At 40.1% G+C, this 17,673-nt stretch overlaps 1 protein-coding gene across 1 annotated transcript; it reads right to left on the reverse strand.

Moving 5' to 3' along the window:
* Positions 1-306: 306 nt before the first annotated feature.
* Positions 307-13,619, reverse strand: TSLIG3B (tRNA splicing ligase complex subunit 3B). Its single transcript, XM_088529373.1, has 8 exons — positions 13,480-13,619; positions 12,600-12,748; positions 11,770-11,904; positions 10,824-11,002; positions 4,931-5,011; positions 4,659-4,775; positions 2,005-2,172; positions 307-906 (listed from the first exon to the last, which is right to left on the reverse strand). Exons 1-8 carry the CDS (start codon positions 13,542-13,544, stop codon positions 307-309), a joined length of 1,494 nt encoding a protein of 497 aa, XP_088385499.1. The 5' UTR covers positions 13,545-13,619.
* Positions 13,620-17,673: the final 4,054 nt, after the last annotated feature.

Genomic DNA, 17,673 nt, shown 5'->3' on the forward strand with positions numbered 1-17,673 from the left:
TTTTTATTTTTTTTTAAAAAAATGGTTTTATTCAGTTTTCTGATGCTTATTTTAAATAAACTGACCATTAAAAAAAAAAACACAAGCATTCTGAAAAACAAGGACGTCGTTCATCTCATTTTAGTATAAAAGTTTTGTTCAGTTAACCAGAAGAATTCAATGACACCACCAGTTGGTCTAATGCAATGATTTATACAGTCACACTTGATTCTAACCTAAACCAAATGCAACACTATCTAAATTCCTGATACCAGCAAGCCCCAGCCGCGGGTGCTGCCGGTTGCTCCGTCAGTATTTACAGGATTTTCAGTACCTTCGGTATCCTCCCCCTCCTCTTCCTCCGTATTGATCCCCGTAGCCCCCTCTGCCGCCATAGCCCCCCCTGCCGCCGTAGCCCCCTCCTCCTCCTTGGAAGCCGCCGGCACCCCCCTGGAAGCCACCGCCTCCTTGGAAGCCACCGCGGGCCCCCTGGAAGCCGCCGCTCCCCCCCTGGAAGCCACCGCCACCCCCCTGGAAGCCCCCTCCTTGGTAGCCACCACCACCCCCCTGGAAGCCACCGCCACCCCCCTGGAAGCCACCGCCACCTCCTTGGTAGCTACCGCCGCCTCCTTGGTAGCTACCGCCGCCTCCCTGGAAGCCACCGCCACCTCCCTGGAAGCCACCGCCACCCCCCTGGAAGCCACCGCCACCCCCCTGGAAGCCACCGCCGCCCCTTCCAGCACCTCGGAAGCCGCCGCCGCCGCCGCCCCCCCGGCCACCCCCCCCGCCCCAGCCACCCCTTCCGCCGCCCCCCCAGCCGCCTCTTCCACCTCCCTCCTGTCTCTTCTGCCAGGGGGGCATTTCGGGCGGAGGGGGCTCGATCTCGGTGGGTCGGCCGCCACGGTCAGGGACGCGCCCCATCAGCACCTGCACGGAGAAAACTTGCAACGTTCAGCTGGGGGGTTTAAAGGGGAAAAGGAGAGACACCCAGGGACCTTCTCTTACGGACAAGGCCTCACTCCCCGCTCTTTACAGGGAACCTAGTTCTGTCAGTGTGGACTTGGACACTAGGATTCCTAGTAACTTGCCTTATGACAGGTTATCTCCAAAAGCAATCCCTTTTTCCATCTGTAAAATGGAAATAACTGCAGCCAGCTACATAACTCATACATAACTCTTCTCTAAACTCTTTTTGAAGAAAAATACATGCTTACAAGAGGTCACACACACACATACACACACACAAATCTTCATGAAAGTTTTCATCACTATGAGGCCTAGCTTCGTAAAGAAATACTAAAAATACAGGGATTTTAATAGCATTAAATACTATATTTGCCCACTATCCTACCCTGGAGCATAAACCATCTTGGGAGGTGACCCTGCAGCACAACTTCTTTCCCATTTCCTCTATTTTTACATGGAATACTCTCCCTGGTATGTATTAGCTCTGCAAAAAGAGTTTTTTTTTTTTTTATAGACTAAGCAAAAGGAAGAACTACTTCTACTTGATTTTACGCTGAATGGAACCCCTTTGCAATGACAGTCAGGATCACAAAAAGCAAAAGGATCATTATCTGTGAATGCTGTTGGACGATTCTGGAGGAAGGATTATTGCTCATTGGATTCTGCTACGAAAAAGCAGAGGTATGCACCAAGCTGCCCACAGACCAGACATTTATTATTTCTGGGGACTGGCTAGGTTAGTCCTGCTTTCTGAAACTCGTGTTTGAAGAGAACAGCTCTGTAAAAAGAGAAAAAAAAATGCTCTGAACTCTGCCTCCTTCCTCCCCTCCTCTTTTTCATCTAAATCTACTGTCTTACCCTGTAACAAGAGAAACAAGAAGTTGTTGCAATATTATTCAGAATGCTGCAAACTTACCTTTCTTAAAGCATCAGGCATAACTAATTTGCAAAAATGAATGACAAGAAGCAATTCAGGAATTCCAATTCTTTCTCTGCTTAATATTGATAGATCTGCAAATTCCCACAGTCCTTCATTGCATTAAGAAAGGAAGAGCATACCTTGTTGATAGCACAGACTGTATTTTCTCGTGTGGATCCACTGCTTGTTCTTATGATCTTTGATAAATCTTCTCGAGCAGCAAGAAGGTGAGCTAGTGTAATAGTTGACTTTGGAGATAACGCATAGCGCTTGGGCTGGTAGATTCGTGCTATGTCATCTGTTTTGACCTGAATGATAAAAAACAAACATAACTTATTTACTAAACAGGCAGCCTACAAACGCTTACTGTAAGACACGCATCGATCTCAGTAATTTTAATTACCCAGAATGTAATGTCTGAAAATCTAAGTTATCTTACAATAATATGGTGTAAGTTGTTACCAATTCTTTTCATACCAACTAAGCTTGTGAAAAAAAAAAATGCTGCTACTGATGACGTATAATTGATGCTACAACCTAACTTACCACAACCAAAACTCACATATTCACCAGAATCAGATTCTTTGCTGTTTTCCAACATGTCCAAAGACTAACAACTAGAGTCTAAATCTCTTGAGAGAGCAGTTCAATAGCAACAGTTAATAGATCACTGCAAAGTGATGAAAATGAAACAGCTTCAAAGAAAGGTCAATTGGTGAGAAGTTTTTTTTAAAAAAAAAAAAAAAAGAAAAAAAAGATCAAAGAAAAATATCTACACAAGCCATAAAAAACTAAGATTGAGAAGGGCAAAACATAAGACTTTTCTGAACTCATTTTGGCGCCCTGTTTAACAAAAGAAGAAAAAAAACTTCCTCTTTCTGGGAACACCTAGAATGATCATCAGAGTAAATAAGCACTTGATCCTGGATGGATGGATGGATGGATGAGAGAGTAGCTGCTGCTTCTTGTGATCCCTGTTTTGCTAGGCAATTAGCATGACATTTGCATATCCATTTAAACCTGCAAGGTCCACCTTTTGGTGGGACCAAATAAGTGAAAAAGTCAAACCACAGCCCATTTGCACCAAATAGCTACAGATACCTAGTCAGTGAAAAATAACCAAAAAAGAAAGCAGTAAGTAAAAAGGACAACATACCTCTTGGCTTAAAAAAGCAAAATTATTTCTAACTCAAAATGATTTCAATCTCCAAATGCTTTTTGGAGAATTTGCAAACCAGTATTCTTACAATAAAAATAAGAGGAAAAAAAGGTAAAAAATATGAAATTTTGAATTCATACATAAGAAATATTTTAGTACCTGCACACTGTTTTGCAGAGATCTTTTTTAAAAACAGAAAAATGAATTAGCTTCCCATCTTTGCTTACTATCTTTACCAGCATAAAAATCTCTTTAAGCTAAGTTTAACTGTGCAAGTGAATTCATGATTTTTAATAGTTTTGAACGGAATAGCATCAAGTGACTCAGGATTTCAGTTTATTTAAGCAAGAATAATAAGCAGCCTAGAAATACACTTTAAATTTGAAAATTAATAGTAGCATTGATAGATCTGTAACAAAATAACACAAGCAGGAAAATCTCATGCCACCTGCAAGATAAATTCCCACATTTTTCCTGTCCTACAACATAAAATCTTCCAGTGGTAATACACACTACACACTGAATCTTTTTGTGTTTCTATCCAAATATACTTTCAAAGCAGCACAGAAGAATCTAGACTCATGTCTTCCAGTGGCATTTAAAAAGCCATATTGAATAGAGTGCTGCGCTTGTCGACACCACTTGTGAGACGAAAGAGACTTTTAATAATCCATATTTGGGGTAAACTTTCAAAGCTTTAAACCTTGTCCATCTTAAGCTTTCTACACAAGCCTTCTGTTGGAAGGAAAGTTGATCTTGCAGTTTTTAGAGCAAAAACATCTCCCTTCAGCTTTCCACATACATACCTATAAATATATATCTATATATATAGAGAGAGATACACACAGACACACACACATTCATCAAATTATAATCTTTTCATACCGTATTTCCCCAGTTTGTAAGCATCATCCATTTCTACCTCAAATATATCAGACCGGTTAACTACTTTTAAAAAACAAACAAAAAACCCAAAACAAAACAAACACATGTAGAGTGCCGCAAACAGTACAAAGAAATCATTACATTTGAATGACACCAACAAACAACATCCACAAGAGCAATTAAGAAGTTTTGGCCGACAGAAGCATTATGAATAATTATGTGTTTTTCTCATAAAAGCTGCTATTCAGGTGTTTTTTGCTGTTCACCTGACCATTTGTTTACTCAGTAGCTTTGAACCTAAGAAAAGTAGCAGCCACTTGAATAATCTCACCGACTTTGTGAGCTGTTGTTCTTTGCACCCAGCCTGTGTAATGGCCCAGTGCTTGTCTTCCTCTCTTATCTGCCAGAAAACACTCAAGTTTCTTTCTACTTTACCTGATTGGAGGCAGATAGATAGAGCAAAAAAGGGGAGGGGGCAAACTTAAATTATCAAATGAAAAACCCAGAGAAGATTGAAAATTATACTTTCAGACCTCTAACCAATCACAAAAGATTGACTGTGTCATCTAGTCAAATCTTTCTTTTTCCTCAATGGCTATGACTTGGATGTAACAACTCAGGATAAGAAACTGTTTGGAAAGAAAACAGCTGTCATGGAAGTGCTTTTACATGCTATAAAGACTCAGTAAGAAGCCCGGGGAATTGTGGTTGACTCTCCCCAGAAGAAGCAAGAACTATAGCAGAGTTCACCTTTGCTCTGTCAGACCAGCCAAAAGACTGGACTGTCACATCCAGCCTCTTCATCAGCATCCGGCGGCGGCACTCGTACTCGCTTCGAAGAGCGTCGTTGATTTTTTCCAGTCTTTCCTACAGCGTTACAAGAAAAAGCACAAATTCTATAAAGGTGAACAAGCGAAAATTAATCCTGCTCAGCAGTTAAAATGGCTGACCCCTGGTGACCATTATGACTTCATATATACAGCAGGTAAAAAAATCAACACAATGAAGAGAGGTTTTCTTACCACTTGACTAGAATTCAGAGGTTTTGTTAGCAGTGATTTTCCCACGTGATTATTTTGAACTTTCGAGAGAATGTCCTTTATCTGAAACAAAACACATACTCAGAAAACAGATGATATTTACACTTATTTCAGCACAATTTGCTGCAATCATAGCTGAATTGAAAGCAAGGAGTTTCACTGCCAATGACAGGTTTCACTTAACGAGACTTTTCTATTCACTCCAAACCAGCCCTGCATGAGCAAGTTACTTCTTGCTAGTTTCTGCCCGTCACTGTTTGGTGATGAAGAAGGCTTGCTCCTCCTGCCCTCCCGACTCAGCCGCATCCTTCTCTTTCATTACAAGAATTTCTACCTTTTGTGTTTGAAGGAACTTCCTTTATCGCTCTCCTACAGTTCAGCTCTCTTCTACAAATGTTACCATGAATGTGCACAACATCCCATGGGACTTTTGGGCCAATTGTTTTCTTTTTTAGGTGCTACATCTATATTATTGTTCCTGCAAGTTATGAACACAGTCTCATCATGAGCAGAACTGTATCTTCACTTACTTGCAGGAAGAATCAAAGGAAATCAATTAAAACAAGGCTGTATCTACAGTTAATTTTCAATTACATGTCACAGGGAAGGATTAAGGCAATACATGCGCTACTGTAAAACTTGTGGCTAACGAGCCCTCAGTTACATTCTCAAGAGGTAAGATTTCAAGTAAGCATACAGATATTTACATTACAATTTATCATAAAGACATGGTCCAAAGCTCACCCCTCCAATGTTATCTTTACTCGCTCTGTCAGTTAGCACATAATACACATTTTATAAATATTGTCTGCAGAGATCTCTAAACTGAACACAGATCAAATTCTATAGCATCTAGTATGTTGACTGAAAAAGGTACTTGCATAGCAGCATTTGATAAATTGATTCTCACATTTCATATGATTACTTATTTCTTTTTCCTTTCCTGCATGTGCCAAGAACCAAACCTGATCTCTAATTCTGCGTGAAAATCAAGGTGTGTACTTTGCCTTTACATCGCCTTCGGGAGGCGATCACTTCTTTGCAACCTTTGTTTACAAAAAGACTTTCAGGGATGTCTAGGATGGAAGTTGCGCCCATATAATTCTCATACACTCAGATTAATCCCCACCTCGTAATGTGCTTTACAGCTATACAATAAAAGAGGAAATCTGGGAACTGTGTTGCTGAATATGGTCTACAGATTAGAATTAATGCAGGTTTGCTGGATAAGAGCAGCTAAGAGATAAATACAACTCTGGGCTCCACGTATAAAAGCAATACATCTTGCGGGAAGAATTTGATGACAGTTAAAATATCTAGGTCAGCACTGTGTAATCTTATTACTGTAAAATGGAAAATGAAAGTAACTTATAGACTATAGACCAGAGACTGATAAAGGAAAAGAAACAGAGACAACTTACTCAACACGGAAAAAAAAAAATCTAAATCGTCAGAGAAAAGTTGCATTTCTCTAATGAAAAGGCAAAAATAACATATTTAAATCAAGTATTTAGAAGAAGCTAGATGATGGGATCGTAACTTTGATGTCTAGAAAACACCATGCTTTATATGCCACTTGACAAAACAAGAACAAAGCAAACATCGGACCACAACCAAAGGAAACAGGAAGAAATAAATGAAAGAATCCTCTGACTTCCCAACTGCCCTAAATTTCTTCAACCTTGATTTTAATCCATAGGTAATTTCATTAATCAAGCAACATCCAAGGAAGAATCTTTCCACTGATGAACAGGCCCAGCTTCACGTTTGTGAAGTCTGGATATGACCGAAAAGTCAAATCCAGATAACTGCATCACCAATAACGTTCAACTCTCTCACTTTCATCTGCAGGATTCTTACAAGGAAATACAACTGCAGAAGGCACTGCCCAGCCTGCTGGCCTGCTAGGGCTATAAGCGCAAGAGCTTTGATATTCATCCTGTCTGCCAGGAAACTACTGTGCTCGATGAAGGAGATAAAACTGAGGGTCTTTTTGTTTAAGTCAGGAAGAAGTTGGACGTGTTGTGTAGGTGGGAAAATATATTAAAAGTAATGTCCACATGAGTGTCATATATTGTACTAGTAATTACACTAGAATATTAAATATTTATATGAGTGGTTTGAAAGTTCATAATGTTTCTAAAAACATTTTATAAAAAAATAGTTATTGTTTTTTTTAGACAAAAATTTTGGATTTGTAAGAAATATGCAGATAATCTATTTTTACCAACTAAAAACATATCTTTACTTATTGAACATGTCATTTCTCATCTCCTGTTTTTAATTCCATGCCCCTTAATACATGCATCTTCAAAGACTCCTCAGATTTTGAAAAAACCCTGACCCTGCAAGAGAAGTCACTATATTATTTAAACTGTCAACACGTTAAGGAAAGTACATTGTCCCTAGCCATAAGGTGCATCCCACATTTGCAGAAAGATCATCAGAAACTTTGAGGATAAACTATCGTAAGCCATAATCTGCCACTCTTCCATTTACTTGAAGTGGATTTTAATTTCAGTATTTCTCCAACTTTAAAGTTCCCCTGTATTTCTGGTATGTGCCTAGAGGCTTACGCACACAGACTGCTCTTTTGCCTTGGTTGCCACAGCTACATTTATACTTACATACCTTAGGTACAGGTACCATTAAGGCTATAAAACTTCCAAAACTGTAACATGCTAACTTAATTTTGAACAAATCCTAGAAAACATCCCCAAATGTGTTTTTAACAATAGTCTTCTCATAGATCAAAGTTCAATTCTATTTATTTATTTTTAATTACAGTTTCTTTTCCCTATGTATTATTATGGGACAGCTGTTGGCACTGTAGAAAACAGAATGCAAAACAATGCTTGGGAAACTTTTATTAAGTCTTTCAAATATATTAAATAGGATTAGAAAGTCACTTTCACTGTAACTAAGCATGAAATCCACACTATCTTAACTGAAAAAAAATAAGCCAGATGTAAGAGCTACAAAGCACAACACTAGTATAGATTCTTTTGAATATTTGATCAGTGTTCATTTGAAAGTTACAGTTTTTGAAAGTGTTCTTGATTTTACAGTAGTCTTTTAAATAATCTGACAAATCATTAAAAACACAATCAAGGTTCTAATGTGCCATACCAAGAAACACTGTGCGATCTGTCCCTTTGGTAGAGTGCTCTGCACAGCCAAACTAGCCTCAGAACTACTCACACGGCTACTGACAATGCTGCAGACACCAGACAGAGTGGACATGGTGAAACACAAGCACTTCTGCACACTTAACAAAAATCACAGATTATTATGCAAGTTTTTTTCACAAATGATATATGTATTATCTTAAAAGTCGATAGCACGACTTTACACAAAACCTAATTAAATCAAAACAGCAAGGTATGTAGAAAACGAAATTATTTTAGTGAATCCTAAGAATCTAAAAAAGTAACATATGGCACTATTTCATGGGATTTTATGGGGACATTTTTTTTTCAGTGCTCTAACATAGCTACATCTACAAATGTACACAAGTAACTCTGCAATATGTCAAAATAAACTCTGAACATGTTCCATTTGAAAGTAATGAATAACGGACAATGGAACATACAGTAGAAACTCTACAACATCTACAACCACACAAAAAAGTTGAGAGTTACCTCCAGTTGAAAGGATTGAACATGCAGAAAACAAACTGCACTATTAACTCTCAGTGGTACAGAGAGGAATGAGTTAGTTTGTTACTACTTCACTGAACTAGTTTGCCACTTCCACAGCCTGAAGTGAGAACAAGTGGTATAAAACACGTGCAAATGACAGACCTGGAATATGTTGCAAAACAGCTCACAGACACTCACAAAACAGAACGGACTTCAGAGATTCTGTTCTGCTCGCTTCAGTACTTCATGCAAGCAGGCAAACCATAACAGCAACATCCTACGTGCCTATGCTGGTAACGTGATGTGGTCTGAAAAAAAATCTTGAACTTTACAAGTGGCAGCAGAAATAAGCAATTAGTAATTCACAGAAAACTTAGCAGACTCTGCGTGTGGAGGAGGTGTCACATTATTTAAGTTAAAAATAAAAAGTAGAGCCCTCTTCACTCCAGGAAAGCAATCCCTTTGAACTCTGAATTGCCTTCTGCATAAAACTCCAGTGCTAAAAGCTCTTTTTGGCACATTTCCATTTTTTCCAGATGTTATTTGCAGACTGAACCACAATAGTTAGCTGAGCTACAAAATGAACCCTGCTTACCTACCATCTCACAAATAACTATTTTAAAGGATCTCCCTTTTATGACATAACTCAGACTCAAACCAACACCAGAATTTAAGCTGTCATGCGGAAGCTACAGTCAAACCAAACAAAAAAATCCAAACATATCCTCAGAATAGCATCTCACATCATGAATTATCAAGTGTCACAGTTTTTAGCAATGTTCTGATTTTTTTCCCATTATTACACTAAACATTTTTCATACTACTCTGCTTCCAGTATCCTGCTAACTGTTTTATCTTAAATTTTATTACTGGTGGTAATTAAATATTGAAACTGTTGGTTTCATATTGATTCAAATGGCACTAAAAATAGATCTAAGAGGTATATTGATCCATAAGGAAATTATATATTGAAGCAATAAGGAATAGATCAACAAATGTGTGGCAAAGCTACATAATTGTAGAACAAGAATAACCCAACGTTTATCTTCCTATAGCATTCCTGACAAAACCAACAATTAGCTTAATGAAAGGCATTTTCAAAATCTACCCCTTAGTTTACATATACACTGATTCTGTAGTAAAACCAACAACTGGATGTAGTTCTCACTTCTAAGTGAATTCCAATTGCCTATTCCTAGAAAAGTTGGGTTTTTTGTTTTTTTGAGGTAGGCAGTTTCTTACTTTCTGTTGTAAGATCTGGTATAGCTTACTTGAGCAATCTGTGTATTTGGATAAAGTTAGAGCACATACTATTGTACTATCTAGTTGCTTGAACACTTTCACCGGGGATTTTTTTTTGTTTGTTTTTAAATCAGGTAACTGAGATCTGCTGGTTGACCATGGAGCCCTTGCCTCCTCTTCCTTTTGATGAAGTAGAAAGGAGAACAAAGAAAAGAAACAACAAACAAGCCAAACTGCCAGCCCCGATTACTTATGTCATATCACTTATCAAATATTTTTGTGCATCTGCCTATGTACCAAATTCAACACAAGAATACTACATAGGCTATGCAGAGAGATGAGCACTTCCAGGCTCCACTTTCAAAGTTGAAAATAATTTCTTCAACTAGAAACTAGCTTTAGTCCAGAGCAAAGAATAGTTCTACCCATATTTTTGTAAGAACCAGCACTGGAAACTACCTTATAGGACAGAAATAGAAAATAAAAAACAAGATGGTTATGTGGGAACTGAGTGCTATGCAGCACAAAGGACAATACCTTTTAGTTACAAGCCCTGAACATGCCAGCAGGAATTGCAGAGCCCCAATTTAATGACAATAAGCCAAGAAATACAGTCAGCACTCATCAGCCTCAGGAAATGAGTAACTGCTGAAGATTATAAGGGAGATAATTTTGAACTGACTTATTTTGTATTTTTTCCTGCAGTAAACTTTTATAGATTTTGCAGACTGATGTGCAGGTATCTAAGTAGTGTTAAACATTTGTTTCTGGAGGATTAAACAATAAAAGTAGAAAGGACAGTGAATCTCTCACAGCCTGTAACCGAGCAACTTCAATGTACTTTGGAAGTTTGGTCTTCTTGTCCTGCAATTGCAGGATTGGAGTTCTGTTCCTTTAACACGGGACAAAACTAAGTCTGTTGTGTTCCTTAACTCTAAGGAGAACGCTTATAGAGACATCAGTTTCAGTACAAAAAGAAAACACAAAAGTACCTTCAGTTCCACATTGGTTAGCAAGGCAGGAATATCAGAAGATGATGGCTTTGGGAGGCCCACTGCATCACAAATAGCTTGTACTTCCTGATGAATTTCATTGTGCTTTTCCGAGTGAGAGCCTTTAAGTTGTTTGTTGTGCAAAATCTTCAAAGCTTGAAGTTCTGTACTTAGAAATACTAGAGACAAAAATGCCATAATGGCACATATAGGGAAATTTCAATGTTTTGTGCTCACACTCTTATAACGCAAACAATTAGATAATGATAAAAGGGATTGTTTCCTCTGTCCTCTCCTAAACAAGCCAGCGTAGTTCCCCATTCGTTGTCTGAATTGCTTCCCACCTATGTTCCCATCTTTAGCCAACACCTCACACTCATCTGCTTAATCTCTTCCTTTAACTAGTGCTTCCCCAGCCTCTTAGCTCCCTGACAGATGTAATGCCACATTATTGCAGAGGTTCCTGCTGCTAGCCCATGTGTTTCTTGTCAAGCCTCAAGTGTATCCCACCACCATCACTGGATGCCTTCTCTCTCCATACTTGGTCTCAATTGGGATTCCTTTGCCCAAGCTCAGCTTAAAGCTACACTTTGCTCCTCTCAGTCCTGCTTTCAACATCTTCAAATCATGTAGTATTTTCTTTTGAGCTGCCACAAAACCTCTCAGAAAGAAGGGATGCAAGATATCAGCTTGAACAGAGCTGGAATTGGATCAACAGGGAGATGGGGAGCCTCAGTAGGTTGACACATCCATCACTAACAATTTTTAGTTTTACCCCTTCCACTTCTCCCCAGCCAATCCGATGCATGCACAGCTAGGTTGTAGTGATGTCACCCCAGTGGTGGTTACTTAAATAAGCATAATTACTTAACATCAATTCTAAAGTAAGGGCAGAGCATGCATGTATATTCCAATAATATAAAAGGGAAAAATGACCATAACTTACACAGTAGTTTAAGACAATCTTCTTTCTCTCTTAATCTGTGTTTAATATCTCCAGATATAAGTGATGAATACGGACAAGACATTTCTTTCAAAAAGCCACTAATCTCAAGCTGGAAGCTTTCTATGTCTTTATCACCTGCAGAAATAAATAAATGCAAATTAATGGCTTTTTTTTTTCTTTACAGAGATGACACATAGCAGAAGAGGAATAAGTGTATTGAAGTAATTAGTTTTCAGATGAAAAAGTTACAAGGGTCAGAACAACCAAACCACATCCATGAGTCTGTTTCTATTTTCAATGCTTGTTTTTTGTTTCAGTGCTTCATTGTGAAAAAATAAGTGGGTATATTCAAATCATATAAACTCTCATCCAAGTTCCTCCACCCCCCAGGCAGCACCAAGACCAAGCAGCACTTGGTGACTTGCAAGCCACTTGTCTACACGTGGTCCTGACTGGCACATTGCTCTGCACTGGCTAGCAAAAATGGGCACACAGAGCTACTATGCTGAAATGCAAAATATCAAAATATGGTTACAGACTACAACCACTGATATGATGTATGCAAGTACCTGCTATATATTTATGCAGTTCTAGAAAAAGCTGTGGGTTTTTTGTGGGTTTGTTTTTGTTTTGGAATTTTTTTTTAAAAAAGTCTTCATGAAACAAAACCAAAACGCAAGAACCATGTACATGATGGCGCAAGTCTCAGGTGGGCTTTCTTTCAGTTACTTTACTTCTAAACTTCAGCACTATTTTTTAACATGAGCTGAGCAATATGGGTTGGAATTCACTGAACAAACACTAAATAGTTTCAATACATTTTCATATACCATCTGTTGAAGTGATGCTCTCTTCCATATTACAAAGTGGCTTTATTTGGGAACCTAACCAAGCACAGAGCTCCAAAAATTCTGGTGAAGACAAGCCATTTTCTGCTGCTTTCTTTAGGGCTTCCTCCTCCAGCAGGGGACCTGTGTACCTGTTCACAAACAACAGCAAAGAGAAACAAATCAAACACAAAACATGAATGCTTTCTAATCATTTTTATCATAAGCTGGCTAGGAACTACACTGAGACAAAAAGTCTGTGCAAGTTACTTTTGTCAATGAACATGTAATTCGGATTTTTCTGAGCAAACCAGAAGATGCAAGGAAACTTGTGAACAAACGAAACGTGCTGCCAGAGAACAGGAGAGGCACTTTCACAGGCCTCGGGTAGGCACACACAATAAACACACAGTTCCAGGCTTTCCGTACACGCTGCACTGAGCAGAAACCAAGCACAAATGCAAGCGTGCAGGCCCAGCAATTTTCTCTGCAGCATTTTTAAACTCCTGCCCTAGAGTCCTATAAATAATAAAAGACAACTGAAAATTAAACTGAGTTTTATGCTGCTTCTGCAGATTTCACCTGCTCCGAGCCCGCGCCAAGCGCGGCCTCCCCCGCTCCTCCCGCCCCGGCAGCGCCGGGCCCGCGAGGCCGCTCGGGGAGCCACCTCGGCGGCCGCGAGGCCACAACAGCTGCCGCGGGGCTCCCGGCGCCCTGGGTAGCGCCAGCACCGTTAACCATGGGCCCCCTGAAACACTCCGGACAGGGGAAACGGTCGGACGCCTCTAAAAACGCCGCTGAGGCCGAGGAAGCCGCAGGCAGCGCCCGCGGGCAGCGCCCCGGCCCCGGCCTCCCCTCGCCCCCGCCGCGGTGCCCCGCTCACCCCAGGGCCTCCAGCGCGTCCAAGATGTCGCTCTCCATGTCGGGGCCCGGCGCCAGCTCCTTCATGGCGGCAGTGCAGCCCGCAGCGCCGCGCGGTGCCCGCCTCAAAAGGGCCCCCCGCAACTCGCTCCCGGCGCCGGCGTTCCCGCAGCCGCCCGGCCCCGCCGCGCGGCTGACGGGCCCCAGACACCCCCGTTTCAGCTAACAGCTCACGGCCTGTCCCCGCTCCGGGCTCAGCCGCCCGCTGAAACATCCTCCAGCGCCCCTAAAGCCTCAGCAAAGGGATCCCTGCTGAAAGGAAGCAAAAAGGGTTTATTTCAGCGCTGGTGCTCTACGCAGCACCAGTGTAAGCTGCTACAAAATGGAATCCTAAAAGTACATGCTGCTGTAGCCGTTTACACCTCTCTTAAATATACTGGGAAGCATTAGTTGGAAGGAAGGAGAAGGGAATTTTGGAAGTAGGCTACCTGTCAATGCACATTACATCTCTGTAATTACAAGTTCGTGTAATCTTTACCAAAAAGACAAAACACATGACTCATTTCTCCACCACAGTTAACGTGAGGTTAATCTCAACCACTTGCACAGCTACTTTTATATAAGAGTGTGGCAAATGAGGGTTGTGTGGTTGGAAATGGCCGGAGCAGCATCCCCGCTGCCAGGCCTGCGCGAAGGCCCCGGGCACCACGGTGCTGAGGGGACAGGGAAGGTCCAGGCAGAGGCCACGGGGCCGTGTGTCACCACGGACACGCTGGTTGAACATTGAGGGTACAATGTATAAAAACGGCACATTTCCAAAGATTCCCTTGTTTTGTCCTTTTAATACACACCCCCGGATAAATCAATCAAAGAAACAAACAAACAAAACATATCTTGAATTAAAATGAGGAGGAAACAGTGTCTGTTTCAATGCAGAACAAGTATACATAATTCGCAGTACAAACATGCAGCAGACAACTATTGACCACTAGAGGGGACCATGGGAGCAGAGAAGAGATGGAATAAACTGCATTAAACACTTATAAATGTTCTCCTCTAACACACAGTTGCCTACATGCAGTGCTGTGCTGTACAAGCACAGTTGGAAACTAACAGAGAGACGACGGCATGCTTAAGTCAGTGTGAGAAGCTTGTATTAAGTGAATTTAAAATAGATAAAAAAATTAAATGCTAAAATGAAACAACTTCTTTACACAACATTTTTGCCCCTCCTTTTTTTTTTGTTATTATTATGACATAGAGTAAGCTTGTTTAACTTCCAACTTCTGTATGTAAACAAGTACTAGCCATTTAGCCTGTTAGAAAAAAAAAAAAAAACGAGATAGTGTTCCTTAGACTTGCTGGCATTTGAACAAGTGTAACTTGACAGTTTAAAAACAGATTATAAAATTGATGTTAACCCTTGTATGAACTCTTTATTCTCTCTTAGGATAATTTGAAGGTACATACCTTGGGCTGTACCACCCTCATTAGATCATTGTGTGCTGGGACTGCTAGTTTAAATCATTCTATAAATAAATTGCACCTATGTTGCAAGTGAAGTGGATGGGAATGATAGTGTACTAAACCTCACAGAAACTGTATGGATTTATACTAGCTGCAAGAATTCCCCCATTATGTACCTAGAGCCACCCTGATTTGCTTGAAACTGGCCCCTTATTACAAACATGTGAGTTAGACATCAGCCTTTTAACTTCACCCACACCAAACCTAGTCACATGAAATAGTGAGGCAAGTTCTTGAGCTAGAATGAATTCTTTCCTGAAATTATGTGTAGTGATAAATTCTGCTGAACAAAATTTTCAGTTTCTTGAAAATGGAGGGAGTAAAAGGACTGCTCTCAAACTATTTTCTCGGGCACACGTCTGTGCAAAGACAGCAGGGAAAGGCCAGAAGTGGGCAGTGCTCAACTCCACATACCCCTCTGGTGAGAGCGGCACAACCTGAGACAACACTGCTCGCTGACTGCGACATCTTGACTACTCCTCCTTCTCCAGGACTTGTCCAGGAAGCAGCTTCTCTTCATTATCCTCCAGGTGTAATAAAATCAATAAAGCACAGTTTAGCTCTGTAGTGTTATTGATCTAAACACACATAGTCGAAGGTACTGAGATTTTTGTCACTTACTTTAAAAGGAGTAGAACTGGGAACTTAACTATCACAGCAAGATGTGCATTTACCTCTTGGTATCTCTGATAAAAAAGTATAATTACAGCTCTATAACTACAATATAATTGCAGCCCTGGCATCCATGTTTGTCCTTTAGCTTCTGTGTTTTTTCTCCAGTGGTGCGTTACAAGAGAAGAATTAGGTCTACTGAAGATATTCCTAATGTATTCCTAGATTTCTTCTTCTTTAAGTGAACTCTTGCACTGAATATATTTATTTGTTGGACATAGAACTTTACTTCTGAAATTTCTCTTGCAATTTTTTTGTTTGTTTGTTTTTAAGATGAGGTGAGAAGACCATTTAGTCTCTAGATGTTTGCAGAGGAGAAGGCTTAGTACTGGTCATAGTTTTGTGGACATTATTCCATTATGAATGAGACTGAAGCCTCCAGCTACTGCAACATATGCTACTAAGTGAGCGAAAAAAAAAAGAAAAAAAAAAAAGAAAAAACAGACCTGCAGTAAGTCTGGCCCCTGCTGTAGCAAATGCTCAGCCTGGCAGGACACAGCAATGAATATTCCAAGTTCATATTTCTCATTCTTTCAAAAATAAACTATGCCCATTTTGCTCATGACACCATATGGCATGAATCACGTCAGTGAAGCATTCATCACATTGTGATTTACACTGACATTATTTCTCAGAAGTTAAGTGGTGAGGCTTCACTGTGAGGAGCTGCGTGTATTGCAGTCTTTCTCTGTTCTGTTTCACTCATTTCACTGAAAAGTAAGTTTCCATTTCAGCAGAAAGCTAGGGTAACGGATGAAAAAAAGAAGCCTGAAGTGGTTTTGCTTATAGGTTTTCTCATGGAAAATTAATATCTTCATGAATGTACACAAAATTTTATTCAAGGCTTTTATACTCTTTTTATATATATATATATATGATTTTTTCAGTGGTACCTGTTGCCTTTGGAAGAAAGTAGAGCATAGAAAAGTCTCATCATGCAAACACAAATTTAATTGAAATATGCTGAAGATATAAATGAAGAAGGCATGTGCCTGGGTATGTGGGTCACCTGAGAGGGATTCCCTGAGGTCAGAAACCTGCTACCACGTCCCCACAACCAACGTCAGTTGCAGTAGGAGGTTACGGAGTATTCCAGGAATGTACAGTGCTAGCCTATGGATTTGTAAAGGTTCTCTCTTCCAGCTCACGACTGTCACTTTGTATCACTACCTATTTCTTTATTCTATGGATCTGCCATATTTGAGTGAAATTGCTGGAGTTTTTTGTGTGTTTGTTTTGTTTTTCTTGTTAGTTTCTTTCTGGTGAGCAGTACAAAAGTCAGAAAGGAAGATCCTTTAGCAGATAGTGAGATAAAATGATGCCTGTGCTATCCAAATACATAATGTGATCTTGGGAAATCACTCAAAACTTTCTGTGCATCCAGTGTTATCTGGATGTTTAAGCTGGTAGACCAGGATTTAATGAACTTAAGAAATAGTTATAGTCATCATACTCTCTTCAACTGATAAAATATTAAATAGCAAAATGTCTATTCTAGTTAAAATAAAAGACAAGAAACATGTGGGACAGCTATTAATGGTAGGAATCTTTTGCTTCTTAAAAAAATCCACATCAAAACATTATAAAGTGGCAAATGTCAGGTCCTGAATGTAAAGCTGAGAGCTGCAATGTATGAGACATCCGTTTCACTGGGGCTTGACTCACAAGTCATACTTCACAAACTGTTGCAAAACTGGGTTCTTAACATATTGGAATAAAGATTTTTAACAAGCTTCCATCTGTTAAACCATCAAGTTGGCTTGCTATGATCACGCTTGCTGTTTTAATAAATAGCCAGCCTCATTTTTCAAACCACAGCTTCAAATTATTTTGGTGGATTTTAAGTTGCACCAGTTGTGGCCAATCCTGAAAGGTTTGCATGGCTCGTACGCTTGGAAGAGGCTGCACCACAGTGAGGGCCCAACCCCATGGCCCTGTGGCGTGGAAGAAAGGCATCCCAGTGCTGTTTAGGAAGGGTGAGCTAAGAAGCGACCTCAGGATAACCACTTCCTTGACT

Source organism: Tinamus guttatus, unplaced genomic scaffold (genome assembly GCF_059628265.1).
Source record: "Tinamus guttatus ecotype Peru unplaced genomic scaffold, ASM5962826v1 Tinamus_guttatus_pri_ptg000327l, whole genome shotgun sequence".
In the NCBI taxonomy this organism is placed as follows: domain Eukaryota; kingdom Metazoa; phylum Chordata; class Aves; order Tinamiformes; family Tinamidae; genus Tinamus; species Tinamus guttatus.